This window comes from Rosa chinensis, chromosome 4 (assembly GCF_002994745.2).
Source record: "Rosa chinensis cultivar Old Blush chromosome 4, RchiOBHm-V2, whole genome shotgun sequence".
NCBI classification, from domain to species: Eukaryota; Viridiplantae; Streptophyta; class Magnoliopsida; order Rosales; family Rosaceae; genus Rosa; species Rosa chinensis.
In genome coordinates, this window is record NC_037091.1 from 64,568,215 (window position 1) to 64,581,671 (window position 13,457).

General features: G+C 38.0%; 1 protein-coding gene and 1 long non-coding RNA gene across 2 annotated transcripts; one reads left to right on the plus strand and one right to left on the minus strand.

The window, feature by feature from the left end:
* The first annotated feature begins 2,425 nt into the window (after window positions 1–2,425).
* LOC121052612 lies at window positions 2,426–3,325 on the plus strand. The gene is made up of 4 exons (XR_005809624.1): window positions 2,426–2,537; window positions 2,747–2,819; window positions 3,118–3,192; window positions 3,287–3,325. It is a non-coding gene; the product is annotated as an uncharacterized LOC121052612 (long non-coding RNA).
* Window positions 3,326–7,942: 4,617 nt separating this feature from the next.
* Window positions 7,943–13,156, minus strand: LOC112198316 (cell number regulator 2). The gene is made up of 6 exons (XM_024339419.2): window positions 12,831–13,156; window positions 12,680–12,751; window positions 12,370–12,582; window positions 9,191–9,262; window positions 8,872–9,084; window positions 7,943–8,207 (listed from the first exon to the last, which is right to left on the minus strand). Exons 1-6 carry the CDS (start codon window positions 13,054–13,056, stop codon window positions 8,119–8,121), a joined length of 885 nt encoding a protein of 294 aa, XP_024195187.1. The 5' UTR covers window positions 13,057–13,156; the 3' UTR covers window positions 7,943–8,118.
* Between the last annotated feature and the right edge of the window lie 301 nt (window positions 13,157–13,457).

Sequence of the window (13,457 nt, forward strand, 5' to 3'; positions counted from 1 at the left end):
TTTAGTGAATTAGCCGATTTAGGGTTTTAATTTGAAATTTGATTTGTTTTTGCTGGGTTATGGTCGAATTGGGATGCGGGGTTATCGAATGTCAAAAGCTGGTGTTTGTTGTCTCCGAGCTCAACAAGAAATTTCAGAAGAAGCTGGTGTGTCAGAGCCCGATTCGAGGTGAGAGTCAGGTTATTCATGATTCGAGTTTTGGCTACCATCTTTAGGTGAAACACCGGTTCTCTCAATAAAGGTTAGACTTTCCTTCAATCTAGGGATTTTCTCTGATTTGGGGTTTTTGAGATTTCCAAATAAAATTCGGTGTCTTTGAGTATTGTGCATCTATCTCTTGCTGGGTACTCTATTTCTATCTGGGTTTGCTTCAATTGCACTGAATGTTTTGGTTGAATTTCTGGTTGTTTATCATGTATTTCACAAGTGAAAGTGATAGTGAGTCATGTTCTCATCTCTCTCTCCGCTGGTTCCTCGAGTTACGAGATATGATGCCCGCCTCACTGCTTTAAGGTCCTTCTCCTTCTGCAGGATCCCACCCCCACCAGGCAAGTTCTTTTCTATCTCACTATGCCTATTGCGTGAGGATGTGTACCATGTTGTCAAAGCTTTCGCTGTGATAGGAGAGTGGGTGAATGCTGAAGCAAAGCTCTATACTCAAGTCTTGGTAAGGAGCAAGAATGTTTTTGTCTTATTTTTGGTGCGTAGAATAGTAAATGTTGGATGTTGATTCTTTCCCCAATCAGTGACAGATGAGAGACTTTGAACATAATGGATTGAATCTTACTTTAACCAAGAGAGAGGAGATGCAGCGTGTGAGAGTCCAAATTGATGAGCTAAGCTTGCGCTATATCCAAAATCTACGTGAGGATTTTTCTTTCCTTGTCTTCACTGAGATTGAGTTGGTTGGGGTACCACAAGAGTTTCTCAAGGTATAGGATATATATTTCCATCATTTTTAAATCAACCATATTGAACGCCTCATGTGCAAGTTAACTTGTTTAGTATTGTGGATGAAATTTCCACAAACTTAATTTCAGATTAATATAGTTTTTGGTGCTTGTTTGCAACTGGTAAATTGTTTAGGATGGTACCTTGAGTTCTTCAATGTTCTCAGTATCAAATTAAGTTTCTACTCAGGATTGTATTTGACAATGATAAGTCAATGATCCCAAATTTTCTTTACTTGTGGATATGCTCATATTTTATTAGAAAAGATTGGAAAATATAAGGCAACATGGAATACCATTAGTCATAGGCAAGCTCGAAAGTACAATTCATTTCATTGCCAGCCATTTCCGGTACAATTCATTATGTATGTGTATAATTAATCTTTTATTTTATATGTTACTTTTTGAAATATGAACTCAGTTAAATCATGTTATTTAATTGTCCAGACTTATACTTTGTTCTATTATGTTGGTTACTTGGAGGAACAAATGATGCAGTGAAGTCTTTGACCAAAGCAGTATATACACAAAGGGGACAAGAGTAATGAATCTGGTATATTTTCTATTAGTTGTACAGCTTCATGTATCATGCATTTCGCTTCTCATTGTATCATAAAAGTAGTATCTACATAGTGAGCTAAGTCCAAAGGAAGTCGTGTAATAGCAGGTAATTGTAGTGCCTAATATCAGACCATTAATTACTATAAATGTTAGCAACTCTCTAGATGCTAAGGGTATGTCACTGAACTAATGCTGGTTGATGTTGTCACAGAAAATGGTCCTCACTTTGAGACATGGAACTTGGGAGTATTGGGACCAGTTGTTTGATTCTACAAGGATTAGATCAAGAAAACAGAGATCTATCAGGGCAAAAATGGTCATACAAGGTCTATAAAGTTTAGAGCAAGTAAGTTTATGGACCTTTTCTCTTACTTGCACTGGAAATAAAGCAATCTTACATTTTCTGATGCATTGCTTTTCTAATTATAGCACACTTTTTGTGTTCAGTACCTCATTGTAAACTTTATGTATATTTTTCTTATGCTATTTTTTGTTTCTTTGTTTAGTGTATTGTTTTCACATGATTATATGAGTCCAGTTATTAGAACACTTGTGTCTTTTCTTTGACAGCTTTTGGGACCAAGAGAGTAGAACAGCAGAACTTGTGGTTGCAGTTATGGAGACAAACAAGATGTAGGTTATTTGATGGTCATTGCTTTCTTTTTTCAATTCTTTTGTCAATGGTTTTGTTAATTTCACTTGCCTTGATCATGTAGTCAAAGCATTCTGTAGTCATGAAGTATCACATGAAGTATCAATGGTGCTCACTGATTTGATGATGGACGTGAAAGGGTGCTCACTAATTTGTTGATTGTTACATGTGGTCAATTGGAGAAGAAAACAAATCTTATCGAGGGAGTTTCATGGTTAGATTGTGCATCACTGTTCTGGATATTGGTCTCTTGGCATTTAATTTTTTTTTCTCAGCTAGATTCTTTTCTCTGGTGTATTAATAGTATTATACATGTTTGCTACTTTGCTTCATGCAGGATTAACAGACTCTGCGAGTTGTCTTTCTTTAATAAGGTAATAATAATGTAAAACTCTGATTATTACTATTACAAAATAAATATACTTGTTTGACAAGCTTACACTGCAGTTTGGTATGACTATACAAGTTATTTTTGCTGTGTCATTTAGATTTCAAAATGAATTCAATTATAATAGCTGTTGCCATTTGACATGAGAAAAAGCTGAACTTGGCTTCCTATTTGTGGCCTTTCTGTATTTTGCAGGTTAGAGTATCTGGTATCCCAGATTATCTCCAATTTCTTGGATGTGATTGCAGATATCTTGGAGATGACATAGGTAAGAATGTTGTAGGTGAATATAATGAGCGTTTTACGATACTACAAGTTGTATGTGGCCAGACACATTCGTTTAAGTCACTGAACTTTTTGGGTTTCAATGTTGCTGGTGCGTGCATTAGATTGTAGTCTGTGATACTGGAGCCGTATTGTATGAAGTTATGAATGAATATATATAGTACTGGAGATAATATGCTAGTTCTGATATTTCTTTGTTTTCTGATATTTCTCTGTTTCTGTTTATATACATGATTTTGAGCTTGCTGAACTTATACCAAATTGTTTTGTGGCACATGTAGTTCATAAGAGTTCTGCAGCAGGAATTAAATGCCGTTGAGAAGGACAAGGATGCGTTCATTGAGGACTTTTCTAAGGTGAGTTTCTTCCTTGTTTTTTTTCTGGGCATTTGATATGTTATTACAGTTCTATGCATGAAATTCTGATTCTTTGCAATCAAAATATGTTCAGGAGGACTACAATGACATGGTGGATGGAAGGCAAAAGCTGGCTAGGACTAACTCTAGAGAGCAGAAGGGGGCCTCTTCATTGCCAAGAATAAATGATTGTGACACCTCAAGTTTTGCAAGTGCAATATTGTACTCGAGTTGGATATGCATTTCAGATAAACATTGTATTCAGTTGCTGGTGTGTTGTGCTGTAGACAGTCTTATCTTAAACTATGTCGCTGTCCTATTAGTGTTTGAACGTTTGTTGTCTATAATAAAGGAATCGGGGTTTGTCTTTGCTCATGTGTATCTGAATCTGTGTCAAATTCAATATTTGCCTGTTTTAATTGTCTCCTATTCGTCTGATAGGTGTCATTAAATTTAAAAATAATTTAAAATTTGAAAATAGAAAGAGACGGAATGAGTTTTGTCCCCTATTCATCTGATTGGCGCCATTTATAGTTAATTTTCCCGCCAACTTGAATGAGAATGGGGGATGAAATTTTGTTGAATAAGAGATAATTTTAATTTCTTCTCCAAATGCATTAGGAGACGGAATTTATCAACCGTTGCCTTTAATAATTAGGGACGAGCTTTAGGAGACGACTTTAGCCACAAAATGATTTTGTCTCAAATCTTTTTTTGGGACGAATTCTCAGCTTTTAGAAACAAACTGATTTCGTCCCTAAATGGGTTTTCTCTAGTAGTGTACAAAGAGAAACTTTAAACATTATATTTAGGGGTCCTATAGAAACTAGAAGAGAAAAATACATAGTCAATAATGTTAAGCATGAGCATGAGGGTGCATCTCTATAAAAGCATCCTAGTAAGGAGGGGTATCTGGTGTTCTGCCAGTTTTAGTCAAGATAGCTTAACAAGTTTGACAGTCATAAAACACGAAATGAAATTAAGGGTAATAGTCACTATTCAACAATAATTTATGAAACAGCCATGCTTACTTTGTAAAGGTCAGTAGATCCAGAAATACGAATTGCAAAAGCTTCCTTAATAGTAATAAAGAAAAGGTTGCATCGAACCTTGAACTTGACTGCGTCCTTCGTCTTCTTGATTTTCACAGAACGGGCATCCTTCCTTCTTGCAGTCAGGAGGAAATCCTTGATCTCATGGATTTGCTTCAGCTACTGGCAGAGAAAAAAAGTAATTAGAAATCATAGACATTACACTCAGTCAATTACGCACTTGAAACCATTAACTATCACAAATTTCACTCTCAAGAATGTCCATTTACACAAAATTACAATTGTGTTTTAAACAAATAATAGCAAAGAGCTATAATTGAGGAAGACAGCAACAGGAGTATTATAAAGACTAGTTTTTCAGATGCGGGTTCTTATCAAAACACTAATCTTATATTTCAATAGTCATGTACAGGAAAGAGAGATGACAATATCCCAATAAACCGTGAAAATTGAAAAGCCAAAAGGCACCTTTCGTATTATAATCTGGTTAAAATAGAGATCATTAAAGTCTGGAGCGTACAATATGAAAGGTTCATAGCAATTACCACATCATGCACAAAGGTTGATAGCAGACCAGAAGGTCCATAGTTTAATGATATAGGGTCTAAAGCAGCAAAGGCATACACAAAATAACATCTTCCCAGATCCATAACTCTATTAGCCCAAACACATCACCTACTTGAGCTCCAAAAGACAAGAGTAACACTAGCTGAGGCCATCCTTATAATGCAAATGATGAACAGAGGACTAAAACCCATTAACACCATTCTTAGCTATTATTTCAAAATCGCGTTTTCTCCTCTTTCTACATAAATCAAAATCCCACCTTTAAACTGTAATCAAAGCAAAAAAAAAAAATCTCATCTAAAAATCGCTGCAGTGTTTCAGAGTGCTTAACGCAACAGGGTACCTTGTTTAGGTAGCATCAAACTAAAACGAAATCTGAAAGCCACACAAAAATATACCAGCAAAACAATACAAATACAAAGCCATTACACGAAATCTCAAAGTAAGGAAGAACAAGTGCAAAGACCTATGTTCATGAAAGTGGTCTATGAAGGTCTAATTAATAGTAATAAAGAAAAGCTTGCAAAAGAGGAAGAACAAGTGCAAATCTAATACTGCAATTCAAAGTTGATTCTATGCATATTTACTGATATAACACAAGCAATCCTAATTTCTAAACAGACGTTTAACACCAAATTAGACTTCAATAAAAAACCCTAACACTTATATCTGCTTTGATAACCTTCCATCCCCAATTCGAATATAACCCAGAAAAAAAAAAATCAAGATTCAAAGGAAATTTCCTATTAAAGCCCTAAATCCCCAAAACCAAACCCAGAATCTAAGGGCTTACCAGCATAGATAAAGAACTATTGATTGACACCCATGAAATGAGCAATGAGGTTTGGATGATTTCGCGAAGAGGGGTATGAATTGGAGGGTTAGGTTTTGAAACAAAGTCTGGATCAGATGCAGATTAAGGTTTCCTTTCTTTCTCGGAGAGGGGTATGAATCGGAGGGTTAGGTTTTGATTCAGTTGGATTTTTGATTTGGGTGAGAACTTCGATTTGGCGGCACGAACTTGGGTTCAATTTGGGTGAGAGAAGGTAGTGTTGTGTAAGAAGAAGCTGGGAAAGGTTTAGATCGAGTTTGATAAATTTGTCGGGGACAGAGAAATAACTTTAAAATTCTGCATATATCGCTTCACGTTGTGCCAAAAAAAAAAAAAAACCAAGACAAAATTCAAGGTCAATTTATCTCCTTTGATGAGACGACAGATAAATGTCGTCTGAACAAAAAATAGAATAAACAGGTACGACATGAGCTGAAATCAAATTTATCTCCTTTGATTAGACGACAGATAAATGTTGTGTCAAGACAAACCTAATTCTCAAAACTAACTTACCATGGTATGTTGCTATATTCAGACAACAGTTTTTTCATTGTCTGTCGTTAAAATATATCAGACGACAGAAATCAACTTGTCTGTCGTCTGAGCTCTGTCGTCTGATGAGGTTATTGACATAGTGAGTTGAGATGTTGTACAGCTAGATCTTATTTGCTTGATTTTCCTAGTTGAGATTGTGTATTTATTGTGTTTATGTATTATAGTATATCATGTAGCCAGCAGATCCTGAAGGTGATGGGTCAAGTGGTGGGATAGAGATGGATGATGATGTAGAAGAAGAATATCATGGTCATGGTGCACAAGAAATGGAAACAATAAGAAATAGCATTACTCAAAATTTGATGAGTTCACGTAATAACGTGGACATTTGAATATGTTATGATATTTTTTGTGGTTACTTGATGCGAACCAGAAACCAATTGTTATTAATGCTACTAATATAGTTGCATAAGTTATTTTTAAAATTGTCCAATATTAATCATATGGTCACTAAAATTTATAAAATTGAAAGTTAACAAAAATTAATAAAGACATAAATAAAGATTAAAAATAATAACAAGAGCATTTGAACAAAATTGTATTACCAAACAATCAAGGCAAAATAATATCTCATGTCTAATTTGGTCATTCCACAAACAAAAAACACAAGCCAGTTTGAGTTTACCAAACACTTTGCCACTGACAGCACTTAAAAAAAGCTAGTTTACCAAACATTCAGCTGCTATGTTTTTCAACCACTTATTCTCATAAATAAGCCAGAGCCAACTTTTCTGAAAAACCCAGCCATACCAAACATAGCCTTAGCCTCTCAGGCGTCAACACAAGCGCAAGTGCTAGACCCTTTCTCACTACTTTCTTCTTTTTCTAGTTTCCTTCCAAAGCACAGCCGATTCCAGATTCTAAATTTACCTTCAAAGTTCGAACTCTAGAAGCGATTGGGAGGAAATCAGATTCCCTTCAAAGGCCTCAATCCTCGTCACGAATAGCAATTTCTAGATTTCGAACAAGTAAATTAACCCAGATTTCAAACAAGCCCTCAATCCCCTAATTTCCAGATTCCAGATTTCAAAACCCAATATCAATCCCCTTCTTCACTAACTCGAAACCCAACAATGATTTCCAGTTTTCCACTCTCTTTGACCATTTTGAAACCCCAATTACAAACCCAACAACGATTTTCGGTTTTCCACTCTCTTCGACCATTTTTGTAACCACTGCATTAGCTTTTTTGTTCTAGAAATGCAAAGATTTGAAATTTTTTCATTTATGTTGTTAGGCCTTAAAAACCCATAGGACTGGCCCGTTTAAGAACGATTGGGGCGGTAGCAGTCCCCGAAAATGAAAAACTATATTTTAGCCTAGCCTGAGGTATTCAGGTTTGGTCCAAGGCCCTGTAAAATCCATACCGGGCTAGGCCCATGCCCAGACCTACCGCACATTTATGGACGTTGTGGGATTAGAAAGGCATTGAGTTCAAGAACGCATCCAAGCTATTGGGTCCCCACCACAACTGCCCCAACCAGCAAATTCAAGTTAGGATTTGGACTCGAAAACATTAATGATTTTTAATTTGTATGAAAATTTGTGGAAATGATTTACGGATGGAGGTTTAAATACTGAATGGTCGAGATGTTAAGATGTGAATAGATGTCACAAGTGATCATTTACTAGACAGATCATGTGTGTGTATTGTTTTGAATTACGGTCAAAGAAATTGTCTCATAATAGAAAAGTAAAGGTCCAGCGGTTTTATGCTATCAGTCATTTACACTGTAATTCATGATTCAAATGAATGACATATATTCTTTTTATTTATGTATTCATAGAGGAGAAATTAAACACATCAAACAACTTCATCACAAGTTTACAACGACGATAACGAAATAATAATTCGATGTTAATGGTACAAAATTATAAATCTCGTTTTCAATGGATAACATAGACTTGTTCTGTATTCATTTATTGCCGACTCATGCCTCCCTCCATCATTGGGGGGATTGAAGCCATTGCCATTTCACGGTTCCTCCCATCCATATTTCCATGCCATCCTGAAAAAATATTATTAAAAACCAAATACAACGATAAAAAAAAACACTTCATTCGCTTATTTAGATGTCATCATCAACACTAATCCAAACTCGCAGTAAATGCAAGAAAACTAGAGCAATATGTAATGCAATGTCATCTAGCCATATACTTTTAGTTTTCTTTTGCAAAGTTTTCTTCATTTTAGAGGTTTTCAAAAGCCCACTTGGTTTGTATATAAAAACTCTCCACAAATGTGATTAATTGTTTCTCTCATTTTAGAAACTTTTCTTTAATAATCTCTAAATTAACCATAAGCATAAAAAGTAATTAACTAGTGCTTGATCAATGATTATATCCATCCTATGGGACCATTCTCAACAATAATGAAATAAAAATGATAATGTTCAATTCATTACCTGTTTGTTCAACCCTCTTGTGACTAACCTTAGATTTTCATGTCCAAACACATAGTAATATCAATCACCTTTTATAATCAATACATTCAAAACCATTCAGGCATCCTATTGCACCAAAATTAATGGCTTCATCATGATAAATTGATAATATTAATGGGTCGGAAAACTTCTCATTAATTTATTCATGAAAAATGAAGGCTTTGGATAATGAAAATAGAAGTAATGAGAAGGTTGATCTTTATAGTGTATTTAAAGATCAACAAGATACCGATAGCCATGTTGAAACCGCGACTTTGGAGTTCACGGTACTCCTGGCACAAGGCGCAGGGCTCGCAGAAGCAGTGAACCAAACAATCACCACAAGGACTCTCGTCCAGAGAATACTGGTGCCTCAGTTTGGAGCGGTAGAAGCATGAATAGATGCAGGCACAACCAGTCATATAAGCAATCACGGCGTAAATTGCTCCACTTACCCCGCAAGCTACGTAGACATAATCATATAAACAATGCAATACCTCCAATATTAAATCGTAACGAAATTAAACAAAGCAAGAAATTTAGAAGGAAGATCACTGCTACGTGCTTACATGTAGAGCCTTTATCTACGATCTCGGCAATCTGGCCAAAAGTGATGCATGGACAGCACAGTGTTATGCAGCCTGTACAAATGCATACAACGAATTAGTTTCGACTTCCGAATTAATCAGTTTCGTCCAAATAAGATCAAATGGAGCAGGAGATTGGAATTACAGCTTTGAGGATCGGAGAAGCAGTCAAATATTCCAGATTTCCAAGGCTCGGGGGCAGTAGGATGGAGATGATATGGGGGAGCAGCGGGCATGTGGGAGTTAAAGTTGTCATGATGATGAGCAGGCTGACTAAAATACGGGTTGCTGGAGCTCACCGGAACACCTACCGCCGGTAGTGCACTGGTCTCGGAGAACTTTACGTAAGAATTTGGATTTGATGAGGACATGATCGAAGATTAAGATTTGAGCTAGCCTGCCTTTACTTGACTACAGGTCTCAAATACAGGTGAGCGGCAACATTGTTTGTGCCGATTAAATTTTTCCATTTCTCCGTGTATATTAGGTCAAAGTGAACCGATTCTTACGATAAAAACAAGCATTAAAATGAAGACCAGGTCAATTGTTAGTAAATCTGGAATAATACGAAATGGGCCATATACATTCTATGTAGTTGACATATTTAATAGTATAAGAGCCGTCCTAGCATGATACAAATTCTTAAGAATTAAGATTGATTGATGAAAAGAAAATCATTTTCTTTAAGAAAAGAACATAATATAACTCCCTCGTTTATTATTAAAATGGAAATTATGTATGTAATTGCCTTTAACCTGCCTTAGCACGCTTGACTGGTTCCTATTTTAAGCATGTTTGCGGCGCGGGCATATTGCTCATAGCTAGACTAGCTTTCAAAATCTTTATGTTACGGATCCAAGCATATTCAAACGGTTATATCGTTTGATGCACAGATTTTATCTTTAATATATATATATATACACTTCGTCTCTCCTTAATATATATACTTCGTCTTTCTTTCTTTTTTTTCTTTTTTTTTTTTCTGACCGAAAATTGTCGACTTTTTCTCTGCTAGGGTTTTCTCCCTAGCCGAAAAACTGATCGAGCATTGGGCAGCGATGGCGGCGGAAGATGGGACGGGGACTCTTGCCTTGTCGAATGCGGCCGTAGTGAGCCTGGTTGGGGGCGGAGACTTAATCCACGACCCTTTCTTTTACCTCTGTGGTCGTTTGCTTAACAAGAAACCGGTGATCATTCAGTCATTTTCGAAGGCGATCTCCGGGATATGGCGGTTGAAGGAGAAGGTTCTGATCCGTGAGGAGGAGGGGGGGATCTTCGTGTTCCAATTCAAGGAACAGGAGGTGAAAGACCGGGTTCTACACGGCGGCCCTTGGTACTATAGTAACTCGATGCTGTTGTTGGCGAACTACGACGGGGCTAGCGCTCTACCGGAGATTCCTCTGCACTGTTTGGAGGTTTGGGTGGCGGTGAAGGGTCTGAGAGTTACCATGAGCAATGATCGGGCTTTAACCCGGATTGGCAATGTTTTGGGAACTTTTGTTAGGGCTGACCAACTTGCGTTGCGGAGGAAGGAGGCTGTCCAACGAATCCCGCTGATCCATGACGTTCGTCGGCGGGTCTGGGCTAAGCGTGAGTTTTGTTTCTCGCCGGATTTTACGGTGGTGCTTGAGTTCCAGTATGAAAAGTGCCATGGCATCTAGGATGCGGTTTCTTTACTCATGCCGGAAAAGACTGCGACAAAGGCTTGCTGCTGGGGGAGGCCGTGATCGATGCAAAGTTGTCACCGGATGTTGCTACTACTCCATTGACGGCACCTGCGTTGAAGGAGGTCGTGGTTTCTGGGTCTGTGGTGCCGGAGGTTGGAGGTGGACTGGTCGCAGGCATGGCTGTGCAGGCAGAGGCGGAACTGGGTCCGAGGTTTTCGGTGGGAAATCCTGATTATGAATTAGGGTTGACTATTGAGTCTGGTTTGACCAAGGAAAGGGCCAGTGGGCCGTCTGTTGGGCTATTTTGGTCTGAGGGTTGTGGTCTGTTATCATTTGGACACCCATCTAAAGTGTTGGGTGTGCGACGACTTCGTGAGGAGGATTGGGTCGAGGACGGAAAACGCATGAAGCTTGTTGATGGCTTAGTTGAAGTTCCTGTTACTGATGGGAAGATTCCGAAGAAGAAGGGTAGGCCCCGTGGTCATCGGAACAAACCTAAGCTTGCTCCTGCTTTGGCTGTAGTGGGCTCGGCTGAGGAGGTACTGGAGAAGACCACCCACCCCACGAGGGTTAGGGTTGTAGTCCAACATTGTCCTTGGTGAAGCTGTTGCTGGGATGGATGCGGAGATGTACACCAATTGAGGTCTTAGGCGTCAATGCTCCATTCTAGCTGCTTGCTTGGGATTGTGTAGGACTGCGTTTTCTTTTGTTTTTCTGCTTTGAATAATTTTCTCACCTTTGTCTGCCCTCCTATTAGGGTTGGACAGGTGTAGACGCTTTATTTTGTTTCGTGTTTTAACTAGTTTGGTTTCTGTTTGCTTTCTCTAGGACTATCTGCGTTTTCGCAGTTCGTGTTGTGCTTTGATTGTATTAGGAGGGGTTTTTTTGAATCCCTCTAGCTTGACGGAGAGTCATCGTTTGATTAATATATTCGGAACCTGATTCCGTTTCCCTCAAAAAAAAAAAAAATATATATATATATATATACACACACACTTCGTCTCTGCTTAAAAACTTGGTTGGAGTCATTCAAAATTTAACGTGAATATACAAATTAATGAGTATTGAGGTGAGTATGAAGGAGATCAATAATTAATAAAGAAAACTAGTTAGTGCGTTTAAGTAGATTAGAATCGATCATTAACACTAATCTAGTCTAAGAGTCAATGCTAGATCGAAAAACCTTGTAATATAGGATTCAATTTCATCTACTTTTATAAATTCTTGCATGTTCACCTCTCTAGTTATTATATATACTCAAGATTTTCATAGTCATCCACTTATTTGATACTGTTAGATATATCGTTAAACAATCATGTTTTGATCGATTTTTTTTTCTTTTCCTTATGGTGTGTGAGAATACGTTAATAACAAGGCGGTAATTAGGAGTGAACTAACGAGCATTATCAACCAGAAAAATCAATCTAACAGTTGTCATTAGAACTAAAGTAATTACTTTTAAAATTTAGAAAGAGAGTTGACAAAACAACGTACCGACGGCCATGTTGAAACCGCGACTTTGGAGCTCGCGGTACTCCTGGCACAGGGCGCAATACTCACAGAAGCAGTGAACCAAGCAATCACCACAAGGGCTCTCGTCCAAAGTGTACTGCTGCCTCAGTTTGGAGCGGTAGAAGCATGAATAGATGCAAGAACAACCAGTCACAAAAGCTATTAAAGCGTACAGTGCTCCACTTGCACCACAAGCTACATTCATAGACACAATTAGATCTCAATGATATCTCTAGCAAATTAGGGAACATAAAAAAAGATTTAGAAGGATCCGCGAAGAACTTGTGCTTACATGTAGAGCCTTTATCCACAATCTCAGCAATCTGGCCAAAGGTGACGCAGGGACACCAAAGTGTTAGGCAGCCTGTGCATACATCATGCAGAAAATTAGTTTCGAGCAAATTACTAATTAAGATGGATCGGAGCAGGCGTGAGTTAATTACAGCTTTTGGGATCGGAGAAGCAGTCAAGAAGGCCAGATTTCCAAGGCTCGGGTGTTCTAGCATGGAGATGATATGGAGGAGCATCCGGCATCTGGGAGTTATCATGATGCTGGTGGTGATTATGAGCAGGTTGATTAGAGTAGGGGTTGCTGGAGTTCACCGGAATACCCGTTGCCGGAAGAGCATCTGAGAACTTCCCGTACGAATTCGGTCTTGATGAGGACATAATGATGATGAGGATTAGATCGATCAGAGAAAGGTTTGAAGCAGCCTCTTAACTCTTTGTAAATAAATGAGCTAGACGAAGTTGAATTTATAGTAATATGAAGCCCGGCCAAGTGGCCAACTTTATATTTTTCTTTGGCTAAAAAGGTTTAGGTATGGGAAGAGACCGCCGCCCAACTTAGCCATCTTTACCTGACTACACGCTTTACGCCATGTGAGATGTGGGAAATGGTTGTTTATTTAGCTACGAAAGTGTACACCAAGCCGTTACCTGTAAACGAATACAAAAAAGGAAGACAAGAAGTTAGAGAAAGGTCGAGAGGATTGGACTTCAGAAAATCAATAACAGGCTAAGAAATATGAAAGTAGGACCACAAGCGGCACATTGATGTATGTTGTGGG

What these genes read in the sequence shown, in the direction of transcription:
- LOC112198316 (XM_024339419.2), bottom strand. Translation starts at nt 13,056, where the DNA reads ATGTCCTCATCAAGACCGAATTCGTACGGGAAGTTCTCAGATGCTCTT. An exon ending in CTTCTCCGATCCCAAAAGCT is followed by an intron (nt 12,752 to 12,830) that starts GTAATTAACTCA and finishes ATGTATGCACAG; the next exon opens with GCTGCCTAACACTTTGGTGT. An exon ending in CGTAGATAAAGGCTCTACAT is followed by an intron (nt 9,085 to 9,190) that starts GTAAGCACGTAG and finishes ATGTCTACGTAG; the next exon opens with CTTGCGGGGTAAGTGGAGCA.